Source organism: Microtus oregoni, unplaced genomic scaffold, assembly GCF_018167655.1.
Source record: "Microtus oregoni isolate MIOR12 unplaced genomic scaffold, Mior012 000031F_ref0000149, whole genome shotgun sequence".
NCBI classification, from domain to species: Eukaryota; Metazoa; Chordata; class Mammalia; order Rodentia; family Cricetidae; genus Microtus; species Microtus oregoni.
The window spans coordinates 3144908-3169093 of record NW_024543090.1 but is presented as its reverse complement, the minus strand read 5'-3'; the positions used below and the strand labels follow the sequence as shown (position 1 = coordinate 3169093).

General features: G+C 45.4%; 1 protein-coding gene across 2 annotated transcripts in view; it reads right to left on the bottom strand.

The window, feature by feature from the left end:
* Nucleotides 1-24186, bottom strand: part of Slc1a2 (solute carrier family 1 member 2) — a 130167-nt gene that overhangs the window by 31077 nt on the left and 74904 nt on the right. For both annotated transcript variants that reach the window (XM_041678999.1, XM_041679001.1), the window contains exons 2-7: nt 23329-23468; nt 21632-21784; nt 19313-19563; nt 15318-15483; nt 11043-11169; nt 4897-5130 (exon numbers count right to left, since the gene is read on the bottom strand). In XM_041678999.1, coding sequence (XP_041534933.1) covers nt 4897-5130; nt 11043-11169; nt 15318-15483; nt 19313-19563; nt 21632-21784; nt 23329-23468 — 1071 coding nt within the window. The remainder of the gene's footprint in view (nt 1-4896; nt 5131-11042; nt 11170-15317; nt 15484-19312; nt 19564-21631; nt 21785-23328; nt 23469-24186) is intronic.

The window sequence follows — 24186 nt, the reverse complement described above, 5'->3', positions numbered from 1 at the left end:
CAAAATGACAGCCTGGACTGCATCGAGCCCCTGGGAACTGTCTTGAGTGGGGCTTACTCATTTGGAGAACGCTGGGCAAACATGGTGTGTACCCTTCATCACTAACCCAAGCTTTAAAGAATCCACCGGGGAGCTTGACATACAGTCAAACTCCCAGAGACAGGGCCACCAGCCAGCCCTAAGTCTCTACAAGGACAGGGCAGGAAATCATGTGATCTGTAGCCAAAGGCCACGGAGAGTGACTTCACTTTCACTCCTCCCAGGCTTGGGCTGGTGATCCAACCACAGGATCCGCCCTTAGAGGCGAGAAGATCTGGCATAGTCCTACATCTTCTAAAATAGAAAGAACACCTAAGAGAACAAGGCTTCCTCAAGGCCAGAACATTACATAGTTTTAGACGGTAGTGCGAAGGAGATTGGGTGGACTTGTTCAAAGTTTAAATAATGCTGAAATCAAGCAAAAAGAGCCAGACAGCATGGGGCTGTGCTGAGGTTTGTCTTGCTCTGACTGCTTTTGTCCTGTGTAAGTGAATTGGAAATTCTCCACTGCAGGCAGTATTTGGAGGTGCTTTCAAACCTTAGTCAGAGTTAAACCCTCATGCTAGTTACATCTGGGGCTTCAACAAGACTAGACAAGTTCACAAAGGTCTCGGTTTCTCATTGGGAGAAGAGGTCAGTTTAGGGATGTACTGGTCCCAGGATCTACTCTGGACCAATAAATCTGAAAGCTATAAAATAAGAGACACCAAAGTCCACACCTTAAGCTGTCAAAACATCCTTTGTGGTTACAGACCAGGGCTCTGCTGTGCTTCCTGCTGGTCTTGGGGTAGGAGAAGCCAATTAATTGGGCCAGGGGGTGTATGTGTCTCCTTTACAAAAGCCTTATAAGCCCAAGGAAAAAGTGAGCCTTTGTTCTCATTTGCATGCAGGAAATACCATGTCCCTGGCTTACTGCCTCAGCTGCTGGAATTAGAAGCTGGTGTCCTTGTATTCCTCCCCCCCATCTCCCCATTTCCTGGGACTGTTTCAAAGGTTTTCCAGATACCATAACTGATCTAAAATGGCTACTCCGTCATTTTTGGTGCCCGGGATTCTGGACAGAGAGCCTGGGACAATGGTTTGCGAAGCATGAAAGCAGTTCCTAGGCTTCTACTGAGCAGGTTTTCTATGTATGCCCTCCAAATCCACATAACCTCCACTAAACCCAACTAGGACTTGAGATCTGCAGTGACTTCCTGTGTGCACAGACTGGCACTCCAGCACTGACTGCTTTCCAGCTCCCATCGGAAGCCATTAGTAATGTCTAATACGTGAGATTCTTCCTATGATTAATGGCATTCACTGAAGCCAGAGAACTTCTCTGATACCAGCTTCTGTGTCCATCAAGAAACGCCAGTCAGCCACCCTCAGTGTTGCGATGGTTGTTGTGGTGGCCCTGTTTGGGGCGGGTTGGAACCTTTGGGATGGAAGGCTTAAGTGGATATAGGCCAGATGGATGGATCTTGAAGCTTTTAGCCTTGGCTCTGCTTCAGGCCCCACCTCTGCTTTCTGACTGGCACCAGGAGAAGGCATCATCATGAGCTCCTGCTATCGTGAACAGACCTCTTCCAGCTTCCATGTCCTACACCCCATAGTGGACTGTGTCTCTTCAAACCCTGAGCCAGCACAAACCTTTCTTCCTCAGGTTGTTTCTGCCGGTGTCTCATTTCAGTGATGTGAGAAGTAACTGGCCAGAGTCTGCCCTCAGTAGAGCGAGGCAGAGCAGTTTTAATGGGCTGTTCCTGGGTGTTGGATATTTTCCCCCTTGTGCCCATTATGGAAAGACACCATGACTCAGTTCTTGGAATGTGCGTCTTGCCTGTTGCCTTTTAAGAAAGGGGAAACTCCTCATCCAGGCAAAAGCCACATTTTAAGTGAAGATGAAAACCATATTTTTCTCCCTATAATACGGAGTAGGGGAGGGGAACGGGTCTAACATTTGAGGCTTTCTTTAGATAAGCATTTGAGTTTGATTTAATACCATCCATATTTCTTTAGGATTTGTCTTGCCTTTTAAAGTTACTAGGATAATGGCCTGACTATTCAAAAGAACAATAATAATAATTTTTAAAACAATTTAATGACAAAATTCACAAGAGCACTAGAAAAATGTGAAGCGTTATGTTATATATAACTCATATAGAAAAAACATGTTAGCAAAATTGAATTTCTAAATTAAAAAAGAGTACTTACAGCTTTGAATGTATACATATAAAAAAAAACCTCCCAGTATCAAGCATCATTATTTATTTTCAAGACAGATGTCTAGTGGGGAGGCTTCTTAGCTGTCGTGTGTGATGGAAGAGTTAATAACTCGAGTTATGCATGCATAAAGCGAGTCTGAAAGCCATCCAGGAAAGGATGAATATCCACAAAGGAAAACAACGAGCTGGCTCACACATGACTCAAGAGGCAAGGAATGGGGAGGAAAAGGCAATAGGAAATAAAAAGATGTTTTCCCTCGTCTGTAATCAAATACATGCAAATCTGCTGAGTAGCTTTGCATTCCAGTCAATAAGACTGGAATGCGCCAGAGTAACACAGATGGGGCGGAGCCAGCTCTGGTGAGTGGGTGGGGAAAGACTCTCTCTCAAACACAGTCGGTGGGGACCTTAAATTCTGGACTTGCTGCGGTGTTGACTGGTGATGCATCCCTACACTACCAATGAGCACTCCTTGACTCAGAAAGGCCAGGTCTAGACTATGTCCTGAGGGGACCATCAGGGAGCCTGACAGAAGTGCACCATGTTTAACGGGTGTGCTTCGGATTGACACCTCTGCACACGGAGCACACTAGAGTAAAGTGCTTCATTAGTGTTTCATGTTATTTTATGTGCTTGAGTGCTGTGTCCACATGCATGTACGTGCATGCCTGGTACCTAGAGGAGACAACAAAGAGTGTATTGGATCCCCTGGAGCTGGAGTTACAGGTGGCTGTGAGCTGCCATTTGGGTGCTGTGAACCAAACCCAGATCCATCAAAGCAACAGAGATGCGGACTAGCCAGCTCTGGTGAGTGGGTGGGCAGAGACTCTCTCAAACACAGTCAGTTTGAGCAGCAGACACTCTCAATTGCTAGGCCATCTCCCCAGCCTTTCATATCCTGTATACTATAATAAAGTTCACAAAAATAGGAGCAAAAATCTATGATATTAATAGATAAGATTTTCATGATCTCTTGGCCCATGGAAAAGAATAGAAGTTTCAAGAGCAGCATATATACATAGAAAAAAAAACAAGGTTATTGCATACTGTTATTATCTCAAGACCTACTTTGTCTGGTGAGGCTCAGTGTCTTCCTCAAAATTTTATTCTCTCTCTGAACTTTGTCACTAAAGAGACATTTATGATCAAATAACAAAAAGATAAATAAGGTTGGTTTATATTTGGGGGTAAATGGTTGCTTTTTCTCTGAATAGTGTTTTCATGGATACAGACATTTATCTGCAGAGGATTTAAAGCATAAGGAAGTAAAAGGGAAAGTTTGAAGTGTTTCCTTTCATCTCAGGAAACAGGATGCTGAGTCTGGTCCCCAGCACTGTTCATATTTGAGCATTTTCTGAAATCTCACATTCTATTCCTATTGAATTCCTGCTGGCTTGCAATATGCAAATATAATTTGGCTTCCCATGTGGCTGCTGGGTCACTTGAGGCGACTTTGGTTGCCTGACTCTCCAGCCATGCTATGCCACTGAGTGGGGACCTCACTAGCAGGACACAGGCTTAGCATCTGACCCTGGTGGCCTTCTACTGCAGGTTTTGGCATATGCTAGACTCTCAGTTATGATCTTGGGCTCAGTTTTATGATGCCAAGACAGATGTCAGAAGTAAAACATCAATTTTAGTCTGAAGAGTAAAACTTTCAGTCTTTAAAATTCTACAATTCTATTATTTTTAAACTAGTTTTTGTTGTGTTTTTTGCTAACTTTGGTTCAAGATTATATTCAAAAAATTATTTTTTGTTGCCTATATTTGAGGTCACTATTGATTTCCTAGGCACTAAGAGTAGATAATGAAGCAGGAGCTGACTTTCTATCAAGGTCACACCATTTAAGCTGGATTTGAGTAGGGTAAGTTAGGGTAGAATTGTCCAGTAAGAGGTTTATGCTAAAGTCAAAGAATTAGCTGGTTTCTGCTTGTTAGAAAAGAAAAAAAATCACCATTTACCCAGTGAGAGTTGGTCCTTCTAGTGCTGGTGAGACGGCTCTGCGGTTGTACAGAGACCCTGGGTTCATTCTCAGCACCCACATCAGACAGCACAGGACTGCTTAAGACTCTCTCTGCTGGCCTTTGAGGACACCAGGCATGGATGGAGAGGTGTGTGTGTGTGTGTGTGTGTGTGTGTGTGTGTGTGTGTGTGTGCGCGTGCAGTCACTTACACATACACATAATATAAAAATAGACACATCTTTTCTCAAAACAAGTTGATTCTCCCACTTTAGAAAAATTATTGATGAAAACCTCAAGAGCTATTTTTTTTTAAAAAAAAAAGCATAACATTTTCCAAACTACAGGTGGTGTGTTAAGTGAACGACATCATGCTATAACCTCTGATAATACTGAAGTCTACATTACATTAGTGCTTCAGGTACCACATAAGGCAAATTCACACCATGCAACCACCCAAACTTATTGTGAAGTTCTATTTCTAGTGCAGTTGCCAACCAGCCAGGCTAACCAGAAGCTTCGGCACTGCCCAGGACAAGCCAAAAGTTCAAAGTGTCTGCCTTCTAGAAAATATTTTTCATATGACGTGAAAGGGATTCTCACTGAATTTAGGGAAGATCTGGGGAGATAGGAAGTGGCCAATAGAACAAAAGAACCAACATGGAGAAAGGTGGTTTCTCCTGGCCTCTACCTGGAAGCTGTTCCCAGGGCAGTGATCCAGGCTTGGAAAATACCAGCAAAAAAGGAGAACGGGTTTTTTCTGGTCACCACAAAGTAAATCAAGGGGAGGAAGATGCCCCCATGGATGATGAGGCCCACAATCACTGTGATCATGTACATCCCCAGTTGCCTAGCAACCACTTCTAAGTCCTTGATGGCGATGATCTTCCCACAGATCAGGCAGGCAATACCCAGCGGGGAGTACCTGGAAAACAGAAAAGGAAACAATAGCTTTGAAGAGGTCATGAAGTTAGTGATTCAGGACCTAAATCCCACCTGGGGACTGCACCTGTAGGAAAACTCTCCCTCTTTTTATTTTTTTATTTGTTTGTTTGTTTTTCTGCACACACACACACACACACACACACACACACACACACACACTGCTTTGCTGAGGGGTGAGCACAAGATTCAATACTTTGAACTGACCGACTTAACTGTTTTATGGACTGTGTGACGCATGTTCTGACAATTTAAGAGCAAAGGCAAATTTTATTGCTACGGTGAGTTCTAGGTATAAAGGAGGCAAGCTTCGAGCTTATCTTTCTGCAAACACTGAGTTGAAGGCTGAGAGAGATGAATGCCTCTGGAATCTTGTTTGACATCCTTGTTCTTCAATTCCTTCCTAGAATTTGGGGACTAACCTGAGGAACTTTCTGGAAATGTACAAACTGGGATTTGTAAATGTCCATCTTTTTTTTTTTAAATATTGGATGTTAGGAAATATATTTAAAATAATGGAGAAACCAGGAAAGGGGGAAGGAAAAAGAGAGAGGCCTGCCAAAATAAAAGCCCCTGAACCAACGAGTCCATTTAGAGAAATGTAGTTTGGTGACTTTTAAGCCTGAAAGCCTTTCTCCCCATATAACAGCAATAATGCTGGCACTTATTGTGTTTCAGTCACTATGGCAGGGCCCGCACACTCAGAACCTCACTTAACCTGACCACAACCCTAAAAGCTGCCCTTCAGTATTACCACTTAGTAATTAAGGAAATAGTCCTTTGGAAAAGAGAATCACTAGTCCAAACCCACAAAGCCAGAAGGAGAACCATCCCCGCTTATGAAAGCCCAGACCTTGGAGTTTTTCTTACCAAGCCAAACTGCTTCCCTTTAGTGCACCATCCCAGTTCCTTGTAGGTAAGCGTACAATTACCATATACCAATAATGCCATATTGACATTTGTTTGCTGTCCTTATCTTATAGAGGGCTTAGAAACTGTTCTGTTCCCCTTCGTGGGAAAACTTTCACGTTGACTTGGTTTTTGCTCGTCTGAGACTATTCTTTATTATAATTAATTATAATAATAACCAGTATTAGTATTATTTAATAGAGGCACTGCTGGGCATGAATTTGTTCACACTCTGATAGTATCTGTTGGACTAAGATATTTATAGGAAGATTTATAAGTCATTAACAATTAACGACACATTTTTGAGAATAACGAAGAAGAAAATAAAATCCCCAGATAGGGATTCCAATGGGGGGGGGCAGAGGTGAGACCCTCTTTCCTTCCTTTCTTCCTTCCTCCCTCCCTCCCTTGCTCCCTTCCTCCACCTCTCCCTTCCTCCTTTCCTTCCCGCAATCAGGCCTGGTTCAAGTCTTTTTCTGTTTAAGAAAGGCTGTGGAGAGCAGCTGAGAGTCCTTAAGTACAGAAAACATGGACGTTGTCCAGCCTTTCACTAACGACTGGACCTCATTGGGGACATATTCTCAGTCTTCTGCTGTGGGCATCAGGGTTAGGGGCTGACTCCACCATCACCAAGTAGCCGTGAAGCTCAGTGCGAACGTGCATCCGTGTACACACTGCCGGATTCCCTCCCCCATCCTTCTCAGTTTGATTCCTGACTCGGAAACTTTCACAACAGCCTCAGATAGCACAAACCTGGGCAACAAGGCCTCTCCTGGTCCATGCCCCTTCATCCAAGTCTGAGCTAATGAGGCTTTCTACAGCCTCTGGCAGGCTGCCCAATGGCAGGTGGTCTTCTGAGCAAACCTTGTTCAGAAAGAGCCAGGTTATGTCTGACAGCAACAGAGTAGAGCGTTAGTGTCGCTCTGCTCTTCCTGCTGTAACTTCCAGCCTGATCCTCTCTTGCTCTCCCCTGGGGTGCAGGCTGGCCATGGTTGGGGACAGCTTCCCTAGACATTAATCGGAGTGTGAAACAAGCATTCTGTCATGTCATTTAACCCTCGTGTTTCTTGCCATTTGATATTCTTCTGGTGTGCCTGTAGTCACAACATCTCATCAATCCGCTATGGAGCCCCAGAAGTCAGCACTTCCTTACCGAGACTGTAAATAACTGGACAGAATGCATTCCTATAGAGCCCTGAAGGGTTTATCTTCATGAACCAAGAGGTCAGTTCTTTTCCCAACACCAATCACCCTTTAAAGCCGTCCAGAGAAACTAAGATATGAGCTTTTGGGGATGCTAGTCAGTTTTCTTTCACCCCCTGCTCCTTTCCCCAGGTCAAGTCATCTGCAGAATGGAGGAAACACGTTTTCAAGGCACTTTGCCACCAAAATTTCCCGGGGGCAGTACAGTTGAGCCAAAGGCAGATGGGCTAGAGAGAGGCTCAGCAGGAGCACCCAGCAGGTGGGGTTTGGGCGGAGGGGGTAAACACCAGCTCCCATTCTAGATAGAGAACACTAACCAAATGCCACAAGGTGAAGTGTGAAAGTTTGAGAGTACAGGAGACAGAACATGGAGTGGCCCTTGCTACTCCAAACACTTGGCCTCCTCTAATTTGATGAATATTAGTGGGGCTACGGCCGTTACTTCCCTACGCCTGACTTGAGCTGTATTCCTGGTCTTCCACTATCAATGAATGAGCTCACTGTAGATGAGAGTCCATGGGAAAGTAAGGGGGAAATGCCCAAAGTCCAAGGCTACCACTCAAACTGCCTGAGTTGAAACGACCAAGACCATAATTAAGTGCAAACAGAGGCTCCAGGCTCCACCCAACAGTTTTGAAGCCAGTGACACCCAGTAATTACTGGGTCCGCTTCCAGTTCAAGACACAGTCATTAGGACAGAAGTGGGGAATGATTCCATGTAACCCACAGGTGGGTTGTTTTCTCAGCTCTGCGTTTTGTGTACAAGGGCACTGTGCCCCGCAAGCTTCCTGTCACAAACCAATGAAACCCAAGCCATAAGTGGCCCGCAGAGCCCCGGAGGCTCTGACTCCTGCCTGCCTCTCCACCATCATCCCCTCCTTTCACCATTTTAGCCATTCTCACTCCAGTGGCTCCACAGCTAGGTTCTGAACCTCAAAAGCCTTCCCCTCCCGGCTCCCTCTGCTCAGAGTCCTCCTCTCAGTTCACTGTGCTGTCTGTAAGGTCTGGACCGTGTCTTTTTCCCACACATCCTGGTCACTCAGGCCTACTTCCTTCACTCTTGACCCTGCACCCTGCTTTTGCTGTCTATGTCTCTAACTAAACTCGTGTTTGTTTCCTTTTGTCTGGTTCCCTTCCCGCCTTTCACTAGAATGTGAGGCCCACATAGGCCGGAATCCTCTGTGGTATTCACTGTTACACCGCATCACCGTCAGTTAGAAAGGATTAGTTGTTGAGTGAAGGAACAGATGGACTGAAAAAAATTCTTTGCTTTACCAAACTTTAGTTAGGTCCCTCCATCGTTAGGCCCTATATGTCTCCTTCCTTTAAAACACTGTTTTAACAAAGAACCCCACCAACTCAGTTTAGCCAGTATCCTCAGTGTGTGGCTGTCCATGTATGACCAGGTTCCTCATCGTCCACCACCCCCTCTGTGGTATCTGGCTAACCTGGCCTGACTTCAACAAGAATCCTGCTAGGCCCTTAGCAGAATCCCTGAGTCTCGATTATAAATTCTCAATTTCACAGTACGGTTGGGTCTGAGCCTAGCTCCTCTCCATCACTGTAAAAGCACATTGCTATGGCCCCTCTCCCCTTTGAGGCCGCCCTGCAGAAAGCTACCCTCCCTGGCTCTTTAACAGTATGGATGGTGGAGGGCCAGTAATCAAGTGGTGGAAACAAAGAAAGGGCAGATACCTCTTTCTCTAGTAGAGGAAGACTATGAGAAGTTTTGCTTCCTGTTTAAGATTTTCAGGGTTTGGAAAAAAATTTTTAAAGAAATTTCAAAAAGTTATAGAGCTTTCAATAAAACCAGGGGGTTTTCAGACTTCTTAAAGACTTAATACACACAGAGATGCAGGAGATAAGGGTTAGATTGATGGTGAGAATGGTCGCAACAGAATGACCGCAGGCCTATTCGCAGAAATGCTGTGGTCCTGTGGGGACAGAACAGCTTCAATGACTGGGGTCAGCATTTTACCCAATTCTCGAAGCAGCTTCATGACATGGATTTTACAATTATTCTTGTTTACTAATCAGAATACTAGAATTTAAATGGGTCTAAGTTGCCTAAGGTCGCATAGCTTGTAGCCAGAAGCTCTTAAATTTTATCTACTTCGGACTCGGAAAGACACTGAGTTAGACACAGCTGGACAACGGAGCTTTGCAACCTTTGTGCTTAGTGTTGGCATCTGGAAAACGGGCTACTGAAAGCATCTATTTTGTTAGGTACTACTAGGGTGAAAAGGAGTGAACGTACAAAGTTAATTAATACCAAGCATATTGAAAAAAAACTGGAAAGTCTTAGCTATAATTTAGTGATGATAATTTTTTAATGAATTAATTTAATAATATATTAATTGAAGTTGAATACAAGATGAGATAAAAATCATTCCAGCTTATATTTTAATGATCATAATTTTAAGCCAGATATGGAGGTGCATACCAATACTCAGAGGAAGGATCAAGTCATGGTCTTCCTTGACTACACAGCAAGTTTCAGCTGGCCAGTACTAATAATACAAATTATATTATCTTCACAATGAGTTTTTCACCAAATAAATACGTAAAAATTTAGCATCACCTGAGGAGCTGAAGGCCCAGAACCACTACCGTTGGGAACACCATATTTTACCACCCTCCCTTTATCCTTTCTTATTTCAAAAGTTCAATGAGGTGAAGATGCCAGAACTAATATTTTGTTACCTTATTGAACTGAAACCTCAAAGCCTCCAGTTGGCCTCTCATTTCTCAAGTTTTAATGAGACTCAACCACAAATACATCACTACACTTGGCTCTGGGAGATAATGTGAATTTCCCTTAATTCTCAGGTTATGGAATGTTATCATCCTATTGATTTTGCTTTCCGTCACTTAGTTTTAATTTCTTAGCCATTTCGACGAACTGAATATATTGCCTGCCCCGATTTAAATGTTTAAATCCTAATACTGGGCATGTAGAAGTGGACCTTTTAGGAGTGATTAGACAGCACTTGAATGAGTAAGACTGGTGTCTACTAAAGTTGGGACGGTTCTGTCCCCCAGATTCCTGTGTGTTGAGTCATAGCCTCAGAACGGTGGTTTAGAAGATGGGTCACTTGGAGGTGAGCCCTCCTAAATGAGATTAGTGTTTAATAGAAGAGCCTTGGTGACGCCTATTCATTCCTTTCACCATGTGACGGCACACATAAAGAATCGTCCACAAAGATCAGCCTCTCACCAGATAACAAATTTGCCAATGACTGATTTTGTACTTGCCAGTCCCCTGACCTGTGGTTTTAAAAAAATCCTTTGTTTGTAATTTTACCTAGCCTGTGGTATGCTGTTCCAGCAGGAGAAAGAAGCAGACTAAAGCATTACTCTAGAGAGGAGACCTGGGATGTTCCCTCTTTGTCCCCCGAGCTGTTTCTTTCCCAATTCAGATGAATGTGTTAGGAGTTGATCACACAGACAGACACCTTGATCAGACTCCCAGTTTTCTGAGCTGAGAGAAATAACTGGAGTGCATAAGTCCCTTAGGGTATAGCATGCTGTTACAGCAGCCAGAGCTGGGATGAACATGGGAAACAATAAAACGCTCTCAAGTCAAAGGACAAGCACATCAGATTTGGCCCAATGACTACCACTGTGGGAAGAAAGGGAAGCAAGGGGGAGTGGAGGAGAATTTCCACCTTCTCTGTATCGTTCTGGTTCACACCCACTCTTTTCGTACTGGGAGGAGGCCACTGCCCTCTGGGGACCAGGCTCTGCCTGGCACTATCACAGTGTCAGAGCAAGCAGACTTACCACATGATCATGATCACTAGCTTCATTACGATCTCATTCAGGATGTTGAAGAACTCCACCATCAGCTTGGCCTGCTCGCCCATCTTCCCCATGGCAATGCCGAAAGCAATGAAGAACCCTATCAGACCTGTGGGCAAACGACAAGTGAGTCAGGACAAATGACAAAATCTCTGCTTCCTTTTCCTCACTCTTCAGCAAGAGAGAAGGGGCATCAATTCTGCCTGCCACTCACCCTTGAATAAATTAGGAATTAGAAGGAAAAAGCATTCCATTTCACATCGAAAGCCACCCCACCCCCGCATCCTCTAACTGTTGCTTTTCTTGAGATTTTTCACACGGGCAGGCCAAACTCTAAGCAATTCGAGTGTGAATTCCTTGAAGAAAATGAATTCATTTTCATTCCAAAATGAAAGGTGCCATCCCCTCTTCCTCCTCACTTAACAAATCCTGTGGGAACAGCTCCCATCATCACCCAGATTAACCAAGAGGAGCCTGTTGGCACTCAGGGACTGCCATGCAAACTCTGGAGTCACTGTTGGGACAGCAAAGACCAAAGAGTCCATAAAGTTCTTGTTGGAGAAATGTCTAGACCATTTTGGTGTTGTTCTGAGAGACACATGGCAGAAACCCTTCACCCTGGGACTACCGTCCAGCTACACAGCAGGTAGAAGGAAGAGGTGATGAAACAGGAGACAAGAAACCCAAACTTGCTGGGAAACCCCAACTAATTGCCCTTTTAAAATTCAACTCATCGGGCTTTCTTTTCTCAATCCGTTTCAGGACGATAAAGCCAGAACGTAGAGCCGATGATTAGATCTTGTCAATACCTACCTCTCGGCCATCTTCTCTTTTTACTTGACATCCTAGTTCAATCACACATCAGACTCCAGGGTCAATCCTAACCTAAGGCAGGATGGATTTGAGGAGCTTGCTCCCTGCTCCTCTCTCTTGATAGAAGCCTCATTTCGCCACATCCTGAAGCAAATCCAACACTCAATCCCAGACCTTTTGCATCTTCACCTGTCTCAGGACCTGGTAACCTGCCCTTGTTCTTCAGCTCCTCGAAGGCCAAGCCTGGAGTCTATTTCCAGAGGTTCACTCTCACCCCCATTTCATCCCCAGTATCACCTCACACACTGGAGACTGGGCCCACTGGCCATCTTCCAATTCCTCTTTCTCCGTCCTCTTCTTGACCCTGCCCTGCCTCAGTTTACCAGGGCTTAATTTCAAGTCTTTCCTTATGACAGCCAATTATTCCTGAATTTTGGTTTATGTCGGATCAATCACAGCGTTATAATTTGATTCTCCTAGACATAAACTCCTTCTTTCTGAACTTCTGACTTTACCTTTCTCCCCCCCCATCCCCCAACGCCACCCTTCTTCTCTACACCAAACATTCATGAGCCCCGTTAACTACACTTGCTAGGATCCCATCTCTCTTTAGTGAAAATAATGCAGCCCTTGTATTGAGATGGCTAACATTTGAAATTTAATATCTTCCCTCTTAGCTCTGGACCAGAGGGATTGATTAGTGACTTCACAATTGAGTTATTGACCCCAGGAAGATGTGGCTCAATAAAGACTGAATGCAGGGTAGAATGAACTAATTTTACAGTAATATGGAAAACTGGGTTCCAGCTCTTCCTCCACCCATGCAGGGCAGCTTGCTGGGTATGACGACAAAGAGTCCATCTGCGGAAACTCAGGCTGAGAAGTCCAATTACTTCTGAGTTAATACTGTTGATAATGTAATATACAAAGTCTTAAGGTCCCAGAGAATTAGAATGAAGACTCTCCTCAGAGACAGCAGACACTTTAATATCTATGTCTTTGTAAAAAACAAAACAAAAAGATTTTTACAGGAGCAGTTGACGCCGGCTTAAGCAACTGGAGTTAAGTTGGGGATTCAGAGTTCTTTTGGGAGTCCATCTGTTTAGCTGACTTTTGAGACTAGTATTGGTTTGTAGCTCAAGTTGGTCTTTGACTAATCATCCTCCTGTCTCAGTCTTCTAAATGCTGGAATAACAGGTGTGCTATACCACACACTGTAGCTCTCTGGGTTTCTTAGGAGAAAAACCCGTCCTTGAAGAAGTGGAAGAGAGAGCCTGGGCTCTATCTTCATGTATTGCAAGGCTCAGTCCTTGGGAATTTCCAAAAATCAAAGAGCAGAAATACAGAAAAACAAAACAAAAAGCAGAGTCACTACCTCTGCCCTTGCAAGGCGACGGAAAGAACCTTATTTCAGCTGTGACTGGCAAATGGGAAGTTTCTCAACAATCTAACTTCCCTTGGCTTCACAGTGCCTTGCTGTGTACTTGGATGGAATGCCACCATTCAGCCCGCCATTTCCCTGGGTAAACATTGCCTAATTGAAATTGCTCACTGGAACAGGAGTGTTTCATTTGAACAAAGCCCTCTTAGACTTGGTCGTTGGGGTTGAGCGAGTTGCCAGTGTTTTGCAACTCCCAGGCACAGCCAAAGGTCACGTGACTTTCTAGAATTCATCAAGCCTCTGGAAAAGATGAGGGCGAAATGATTCACTCCAAAATATAAGGCTGTTAGACCTTCAACCTCCTGGAGAGGGGGGCTTCCTTTGTCAAGGAGGTGGTATCTAAAGTCACGACACACCAGAAGGAGCGCAGAGAGCTGAGAAGGCTCCCGAGAAGCTTGTGGATATCTTTCCAGCGGGGAGAGAGAGGCTGCTGGCGTACCTGCAAAGCCTCTACCTTACAGGGCCTCCCACACTTCCTCCTGCTCCCTCCAACCACCTCCGGCCTCTCACTGATTCACCTGTGCTTGCTGATTGCTGGTTGCCTGGTAACCCACTCAGTTTATCTCCTCCCTCACTCTTGCCTATCCAGCCTGCTTTCTTCCAGGTCAAACACAAAAAAATCACTTCAGCCTAGCAGTCACAAAGCTGCCTGCTCCTCCGCCACCCACTCTCTACACAGATGTCCTTTGCGAAGGACCACCAAGCACAGCAAAAAAATCAATCAAGCAGAACCCCAATCACGTTATGAATTCCAGATACATATGAATATTTTTTCTTTGTTTTAGAATAGCCCAGGCACTTGGGACATGCTTACACTAAATTACTGCTATTGGCCTAAAATTATTATTTGTTATTGTCCTAAAATTTAAGTTTACCTGATAACAGTCCAGGGAGACAAGGGCATTGATCTCTGAGATGACAAAGGGACAGGATGTCAGAGCTCACCCATCTAAACAGTTCTCACCTGAGTCCTTAGAAACCTTGTTTGCAAGACCTTGCTTACAAATTCCTATCTTTCCATCTTCTGGATAAATGTCCCATTTTCTTGACATCATAGTATTGGTGAGTGGTGAGATTTGAGGTGTGTGGGCCCAGCCTGAAGCCCTACAGTGGTTGAGTGGGTAGTAAAACTGGGCAAAATTGGAGCCGATCCCATGAGGGAAACCTCACCCCCGCACTTCGTGAGATGTTTTCTGGTTGAGTTCTTCCTCAGAACTTCTTCTTCTACTTTTTATAATGATCAGAACTTGTCTGAACAGAACTCGGGGCATGTGCTCATTCCACAGTTACAACGGCCGGTCCATGAAACCCATGCCAATGCCATTTCAACTTTCCTGCCGAGGCTCAGAGAAATGGAACAATTTGCCTAGGAGCAGACAAGCTGAACCTCACATTTGTCCAGCTGAAGAGAACCTTTGGATGGGTGGGGAGAAGGCACCAAGCTTGAAGAAAGAGGTTCCTGAGATCCTAGACACTTAAACACGATGCTCTACAGTGCCCCTTTGTTCCCCAATCTAATGCTGGCCAATACCAGTAACTTTGCATTTTTTTATAGATAGGAAGCTGGGATGGGGCAACCAGCAAGGTGTTATTGCACAGTGACATCTAAAAAAATTCTTAATAAACCAAAGATAAGGATATCTTATTTCATAAACTGGTTAGAGCCATAAGGTGAGTTGACAGCACTAGACAGAGTCAAGGAATGCGCCTGACAAGCCTCAGCCCCTTCCCCTGTTCCCATTCCTCATCTCCGACTGCCATGTCCCTTTGGGGTCTCCCTTCTGCCCATCCTTCTGTCCCTCTTTTTTCATGGCTCAGCTCAGTCTCAACGACCCTCATTTCGTTCCCCAGAAAGAGCCTCCTGCGCCACCTAGAGGTCAGCAGAGTTACTGCGTCCTCTGAGAGGAAAGCTTGGGAAAAAGAGCTGAGGGAAGAAGGCAACAGTAAAAGGCTGGCCACTGTCAGCAACAGAGGCGATGGACACCAGCAACCAGTTTACCTACCCAAGACATTCATCCCATCTTTGAACTCCAGGCCCTTCTTTATAATGATTTTAGTTTCCTCGGGGGTCTCGTTCATGGTTTCATTCAACATGGAGATGACCGCCTTGGTTGTGTTGACCTCCTCGGACTGGGGTGCCACCAGGACTTTCTTTGTCACTGTCTGAATCTAATGGAGAGGGAGGAAAAAGCATAAAAGTGAGGTGTGGTCTGAAAGGTCAACAATGACCCAGCCAACCACATATTTTAGGGTTCTCAGGAATGTCAGAACGAGGCTAATAGAAGTGAGAAATAGTTTATGTTTATGCTAAACAGAGTGTTAGCTCATGGTATAATTACGCAGTAGGGTGCAACTGTCCCACTGACAAGGCTCTCAAATGATTTGTGAAATTCATTTGCACCCTATGCTCCCTAAGCAGTGCAGTTGCTGAAGCTGGGGGATATGTGACCCTTTTTCCTCCCGTGATAACACCTTGCTTGGGGGATGACATCATGTGTCCAACTTTGATGCTTCTCCAATCTGTGAGACCCAGCTAGATATTCCTTCCGCTGTACAACATCACCAGAAGCCTGTCCTGGGCCTTCGGTCCTCCCCAAACCAGGCTCTGCTGGAATCTGGACATCAGGGGTGACATCTGCCAATATTCCAGGATCATGTGATTCATATGTAAGGTGGGAAAACATCCCCTTCTTTCAGGCAGTGAAGCCAGCTAACCCTCGCCCAATAATCCCCAAGCATCTCTCAGGCTATTCCTCGACATCCGTGGAAGTGGTTCTAATTTTAAAGGTGTCAGGCATCCTGCATGCAAAAAATTCACATCTTAGTCTCAAAAAATACCACTTTCGAGGGCATTAAAATAGAAATCATTCAACATCCTAGAATGTGGGTGCTGGCACGCAGAGGTGACAGATGGCTGAACTTTGAATAGATACTGAAAGGGATGCATGGAGAAGTCAGCTGACTTTCCAGACGTCATAGTTATTAGCAGAGCTGACACTTGAACTCGGATGGCCTGACCACCATTGAGTTCCGCCCACCTCCTGCACCATCTGCTAAGCTGGGTGGACTGGATCCTTCTGTGGCTGGGTTTGACAGTTAGCCATACAGAACTGGGATGACAAGGGCAGGAGAGAAGGATGGGCAGGCTTCTATAGGAGGTGCCAGGGGTCTTCCATGTTAACCTGGCCACACGTGTACAGGGTAAGAGGACCCAAGAGTGGCTACACAAGGAGATGGTGACCCAAGTTCTGAGAAATAGCAGCGTGAAGAGAAAACACAGAGGTGACACTTCTGGATGCAGCTGCCAGGCTCTGAGCCACGAAGGTGGTGAAGAAGCCAAAGCTTGGCTAATCTGAAGTGATTATCAAGGCCTAGGTAAATCGTGGCCGTCAGGATCAGGTAGGAGGCCGGGAGCTAAAGCCTTAGCGTCAAGTTTGTCCTCTATAGGTAACCCAAGGCTTGATTTTCAGTTAGTCGGTGAAGCTAGATTCAACAGGAATCATGTTTGACTCCAAAATCTGCTTTCAAACAACACAGGAAGGGCTTTCAGTTGAAGCCGAGGAGACAGGGTCACTGATCGGCACACTGGTCAGGTCTTCTGCCTGAGGTCTCACAGAGCCTGCTGTGGTTGGGCCATCTGAATACCTGCTGTAGGGTCTGAGCACAACTTCCCAGCATCCCTTACCTGAAAACTGACACATGCCTCCTAATTCACCTCCACACCTTCCTCCCACCAGCCTCTCCCGTTCAGCTACCTGTAGCTTTGTCTGTACCCACAGCTGTCATGCTGGGGATTTTTCAATGGAAAACCAGTCATTCCGTGACTCAATCTTCCTTAGAATGAGAATGTGAATTTGACCCGGGTCCACTAGCAACTGCTTGAGCTGAGTTCTGCCTTCTTCCATGTGACAGGAAACATGTAGAAACTTAGGTCCTCTCAGCCAGCCCTGAACAATAGGCAGGGGCCACCTTGCTTTTACACACACACAGGGGCTGACTCAAGCAAGTCAGGATGACTGAAAACTGCCTTCAATCTAGGAACTGGGCTCCTTCCTTTTCACATCTGTTTCTAATTCTGGTCAGGAATCCCCCTTCACTCAAGACAGGCAATTTTAAAATACTCCCTGCCAGGCCACAGGAACCCAGAAAGGACTAGTGACACCCCTTCTCCTCATCTCTGTCAATGTTACTCTGTAAGAATGAACCCCTCTAGTCAAGGCCCTTGGAGCCAGGGTGAGGATCTATACCCACTCCTCCCTCAACGTAGAGGACTATTCTTCCTCACACCACCCCAACTCAAAGGGAGTTTGACCCAGGCCTTAGCTGGGGGAAGTAAAGCTCGGGGACCATGGGAAGAAGCAGGATGATGGCGGGGAATAGATCCTGATGCGGTCTTCTATCCCCTAGAGTTCAGATAGTATCCTTCGCTGTGGGACAAAGAACATCACCACCCAGGAATGACCCCAAATGTGAATATGGCCAACACCACAGAAGCTGAATCCGATAAGATCAGAGCAATAACTCTGAGTCCTAGGGCTTTCTGGTCTTGTTTTCCAGACTGAAATGGGGGTATCTGGGATGCGACCCGGCACAGGCAGGAGATCAGCTCTGTTGGATCTCTCATACATCCCCACCTGCCCTTTCTTAGCTAATTTCCCAGGATTCATAGGTACAAAACTCATATCTCAAAATTTTCAAAATAGACTCGGCTGTCACTTGTACCTACCACTCCAAAACAAGCAACTTCGTTCTCCTAGGTGACACTAGGAAGCAGATGAATGGGGGACCCTCAGTGTGGTTCCTTCCTCAGCCTGTAGTCACTCTACAGTCTACTTGCCCTGTCTGGAAAGGTGTTCTTTAACATAGGTCCGCATTGACTGAACCATACATATTTATGGTGTGTAATGGAATATCTCCATACATGAATAGACACCAAAAATGATCCAGTCAAGGCAAGGAGTACATCTCTCATTTTAAATATTCATTTCTTTATCAAATGACATTTGGAAATCAGAAAACCCATCCCAGCCTGCTGTGATGTGGGTTCAGCGGGAGTTGGCACTGCATTTGGAGGGCTGGAAATCCAGATTTTTCTTCTAAGCTGCCTGTCTCATAACTTCATTCTTCAGGGGTTCCCTGAGAAAGGGCTGAAGGAGACATATGGGGTCCAGTGTATTTTCATGAGTTAAGGGGAGTGAGGTGTGTGCCCACCTAAGCTGGCCCTGAGGAAAGAAAGCAGGGCAGTGAGTGTAACCTTGGCTGGTGGCGCCACAGCTTCACTTAACAGAATTACCTGTTTTTAAAAGAAATAAGTGTGTGTGTGTGTGTGTGTGTGTGTGTGTGTGTGTGTGCATGCATGCACGTGCACGCCTGGTATGGGTATAAAAGTACATGTGGAGACCAATAGTTGATATCAGCACCTACCTTGGTCTTTCTCCCTCTTCTGTTTTGAGACAGGGTCTCCCAGTGAACCAGGAACTTGCAAATTCAGCTACACTAGGGATCCTCCTGTCTCAGCCGCCCCAGGGCTAGGATTATAGATGCATGCTGTTTTCACAATTAAAAAGTTATCCTCAGTCCTCTGTTCATCTTGAGGATGGATTACAGATTCTCATTTTGTAGGCTAGATTAAATCAGTATCTTTTTCTTTATGGAATACTTAGAACTTTGAGATAGTGTTGAGAAGCAGTGGGAAGCTCAGAAGCTTATGAATAAGACTGGTAAGAATGTGTTCGTGTGTAACTCGAAGACGGGAACAAGAAGGAAAAAGAGAAGGGTGAGTCTCGGAGTGACAAGATCTTAAGGATGCAGGAAACGAGGATTCTGGAGCCACTTGACTCCACTGCCAGAATCCTTTCCCAGAGCACTTCACACAGCACTTGAGCATGGCATAGGCAAATAAATATTAAGAAAATCACTACTCAGAGTTGAAACTGTCTCTACGCTACCACGCACTAGGTGGGAGATTGTGCAGGGATGACACAGGGCTTTGGGTTACCTGTTGGAAACAGGCTTGCACCAGGTTCTCTGGGAAGAGATTTCTAATGAGATCCAGGAAGGCGTCCAGGCTAGACACTTCGTCGTTCTTCTTCCCAGGCCCCAGCTGCTTCTTGAGCTTGGGATTGCCAGGGTGGATGGCCAGCACCAGGATGACGCCCAACACAGCGGCAATGATGGTCGTGGACATGTAATACACCATGGCTCTCGTACCTAGGCGGCCACTGGCTTTAGCATCCAGGCCTGACAACCCTGGGTTTAAAATAAATTCAGAAAGATCAGTTCTGTTCTTTTCTACCCATGACCTCATCCCTACATATCTGTAACCCCTGGTTTTCCATTGTTCAGTTACATTAGTGGTCAATTAACACTCTTAAAAGTAAATATGCAACCAAGTCTACGCTTTACATTTCTATTTTCTAGTGATTTTTATTTTTAGATTCTTTTTTTTTCCCCAAAACAGGGTTTCTCTGTGTAGTCATGGCTGTCCTAGAACTCACTCTGTAGGTCAGTCTGGTTTTGAACTCACAGAGATCTGCCTGCTTCTGCCTCCCAAGTTCTAGGATTGAAGGCATGCATCACCATCCCCCGGCACATTTTGAGATTCTTGAGAGCTGGGGAGAGTTGGTGACAATGGGCTCATAGTTTACAGATAGCTATATGATGTACACACCACCAGTCAGGGTCGCATATGTGAGAATAACGTTGGAGAGTTTTCCATTTTTAACTCCAAGGTAATATATTTTCCATTTTTGTGACCTTAAGTATCTTCTCTGGGGTGATGGTCTAGCCGAGGCTAGTGTTTCACTTGTGTTACTGTTGCTATCTATTGTCCTTATTAAGGAGAATCAAAAGCTGGTGCATCAAGGTCTTGTTCAAATGTCTTTAGAATACATTACTAGAGCCTTAAAGGGAGAGTCAGCATGGCCCTCCCATCTCTCCGTGTTGAAACGTGGTGGCCTCATGTGTAACCTCATGTGGCTATGGGAGAACATGTGTAAGAAGCAGCTGCCAGCAGCGTGTGCAGCATCTGTCCTGAGTGAGGTGAGAGGAAACCCCAAGTTAAGTCACACAGACCTCAGCCCAGTGGGTTTTTCTCCAGATGCTTTTTCAGTGTGCCCACTTCCTAGTTTCAGTTCCTGCCTCTGCTGAGCAGAGAGATTGAGTCCTTTTCTGGGGATAGGCCCTGTATCACATGGGGGAGGAAGTTGGTGTGAATTTCTCTGAATCAATCTGACCCATGTATGACCCACATCTCTCTACAACCTAAAATCTAATTCTGGGCAAAGGAAGCCAGGTCTCTCCTGGCTGGCCTGTATGAGATTTGCTGAACAGGACCGGAGAACATTTTCTCTGGTTCGGAGAGATTCACTCACCCCAGGATTTAATGATTGCAAACTTACTGGGTCCCTAAACGCTTGAACCTGAGACCCGGTGTTGCTGGTGTGAGGCTGTGGGGCAATTTGCCCAGCATCTGAGTCAGCTGGAGTTATTGAACCCTGCTTCTACAAGGTGGTCAGTGCCAAAGATAGCTCTCAAGGTCACCTGGCTCACAGGTACCTAGCTACAAACTAGCTTGGTACCTCTTACTCTTTTTGTTTTTGTTTCTCTGTAGCTTTGGAGCCTCTCCTGGAACTAGCTCTTGTAGACCAGGCTGGCCCCAGACTAACAGAGACCCGCCTGTTTCTGCCTCCTGAGTGCAGGAATTAAAGGAGTGTGCCACCACCACCTGGCTGGCACCTCTCACTCTTAATTCCAAAGTAGTCACTACGCAATGCAGCATACCCTGTTTCAATAATATTGTCTGGTGAGAAGAAAATTATCAACATGAGTTCAAACATAGGAAAAACTCAAATCAATTAATTCGTTTAGCCAAAAATGTTAGAAAGTATGGTATCACATATTAAGGATATAACCTTTGACAAACCCTCAGCTTTTATGCCTAGCATTTAATCTCTTCTCAATTCATATCTTCCCATATACCCAAGTAAATAATAAAGGCAGCGTACTTTTTCAGTCCCTATACCAGTTTCTGAATAAAATATATTTTTGAAAGTAATAAAAATGAAACAACAAGATACCATCACTGTTAATACATAGCTGTTCCTTTATATCTTTGTCTGTAGGAAGGAAAGGCAGAGTGAATGATAGATGGTAGCTTTTTTCTTTTTTAGGACCAATGATTCGTATCTTAGAAACAGTAGGAAGTTCAGAAATGCAACGATCTGCTGACTCAGTCAAACAGAAACTCTACGTGGAACCCCAAAGCCAGGTCAGGGCTCTGCTGCACTTTGGGCAGGCACCAGGAAGGAGCGCTCACCTGTGATTAAACTGGAGATGATGAGGGGGAGGATGAGCATCTTCAGCATCCTCATGAGTATGTCCCCTGGGAAGGCTATCAACATGACCACATCGGGGTGGATGGGAGACGCCAGGCGAAGCAGCCCGCCACATACTGCCCCCAGGATGACGCCTGTTGAAGAGGGGAGAGAGGAAAGCTGAACTCAGTGTTTTGTCCTCATCAGATGAATAACTCTGCGGACTCCTCTCTTTGATTATCTTTTTCTCATGAGTCTGCCTAATGGATTACAAATACCACAAAATAAAGACATGGCGCACGGCAAACCGATTTTGACAACTAGCACGACCCCTCTCAGTAACAGCTCCAACTATTCTAACAGCAGGGGAGTCCAGAGAACATTTTCAGTACTCCACGGGGAGAAATAAAGACTTGACTCCGAAATTTTTAGAGATATTGATTGCATGTAGCATCACAGATTCTCAGAAGAACCAACTCCCAGCAAGTAGTGTCCTCTTTTCTCTCAGTCGGATCTGGCAACGTGATCTGGCGTTTGGTGTGTATCTTCCCTTTTTACTGGAGGCCAGAGGCATACAGGGCTCTAATGATCTATAACCTAGGAGGAGTCGAATAGAGCGAAGATGCTGACAGAGATGCTGTTTGCTGCACAGACTCGTACATTCCATAGAAAAACCTTAGACTGTTGAAAATGGGTGGCCAACATAAGCCACAAAAGCAAAAACTAGAATCCAGGCCACAGCCCCCTTGGTGATGGGGAAGGAGCTGCCAGTCATATGGGTCATGGAGTTAATTCCGGGGATGTACAGAGAAGGGTGCAACTCAAGGACAGATCTCTTTTCCTGGATCTACAGGTTAAAAAAAGTCAATCTTCTTCGAGTCCTATGATGAATGAGACTTGATTACATAGTGTGTGGGTCTTAAAATAATGTCTGTGGTTCCCTATTTCTAAGCGAACTGAGGCTATCCCCAGCCTTGATTCCAGTTCACTGGCAGCTGAGATGGCACAAGGCATGTGTGCACGGGTGGGTATGAGTGTTGGTGAGGAGGTGGGAGGATGAACTTTAGTTGCTTCTCTGTAGCCTAAGTGAGAGCTGAAGAACAAGGAGAGAATCGAGAACAGAAACTGCGGCTGTCATTACAAGAAACTGCCATTTGCTCTGTTTTCAATACACCTTGTAGAAAACCCAAAAACGAGATTGTATTGACAACTCAGACCTAAGAATCACCCCAGAACGAGGTCTCTTCCATGTTCCCCTCGCCAGCTTTATCAGTTAATCAAAGTCTGCAATGTTTCTGGCAAAGGCTTGATGGAGTTTTCTGGCCCTGTTGCCCTTATCTTGAAGCAAGTATTTCTCTAAATGTTGTCTTCTGCCTGTCTGCTCAGAGATCACTCAGGTTTGCAGCATTGCCGATTCCTTGGCCTCTCTCTTAACCGCTCAAAACAATAGTCTTCACGAGTGTGGCCCGGAACGTGCATTCACACTCACAGGGAATATACACACACGTTACTGAGAACCACAGATTCCCGGAGGACAGCAGATGCCTAGTTGGGATAGATTTGCCTCTGAGGCAGCAGGCTTCCTTTTCTGGGGGAAGCACTCTCTGAGAAGCTAGCTTCCCCACAAATCAGGAGAGCTTGGGAGAAAGGAATGGGGTGAACTCAGGAGAAAGGGGAGGAGAGATCGCGGGGCACCTACCAAACACCGTCAGTGAGAGCAGGAGGTTCTTTCCCAGCTTGTCGCACATGCGCAGACCCAGGTTTCGGTGCTTGGGCTCCTCAGAGCCGAGGTGGCTGTCGTGCATGCGCACTTCCACCTGCTTGGGCATATTGTTGGCACTGCAACAGAAAGCAAGCTCATGATTAGTGATTCCCTGGGCTGAGGTAATGGGGGTCTCCTGTAGGCAAAGTAGGGGGACGAATTAGGGGCACAACAAGATTCCAATTGACCTGTAGAGCGGATAGATGCTTCTACCACTGCCACGCCCATTACCCTGTATCCCCATCTTAAGAAAAAGAAGCACCATGGAAAATAGCAGGGGTTCTTTCCCAAGAGTCACTCTGGTGCGACTCTGGGATGGGAGTGTTTATTCCATTCTGTTGGGATCTACAGGACATTAAGTTTCAAATCTGGATATGTCAAGTTCCAAAATTTGAGCTCTTTCATTCACTTAATGACAGGGGAAGCGGTATATATATTTTTTTTCAGGAAAGTCGCAACTTGAATTACACCAAAATTAGAATGCCCCCAAGTTCAAATTTTCCACATCCTACACGGGTGAAAGTCACACCTGCTGGTAACCCAAGCCTTCCCTCTGTCCTGGAAAAACCACTTATACAGCTAAAAGAAAGTTCAGTCAACGGTGGTTTTAATTTTTTTTTTTTAAGACAGGGTTTTTCTATATAACAGCCCTGACTTTCCTGAAACTAGCTCTTGTAGTCCAGGCTGGCCTCGAACTCACAGAGATCTCTGTCTCTGCTTCCCGAGTGCTGGGATTAAAGGCGTGTGCCACCACCGCACAGACTATAGTTTTAAAATGTTTTAAACCAGAGCTCT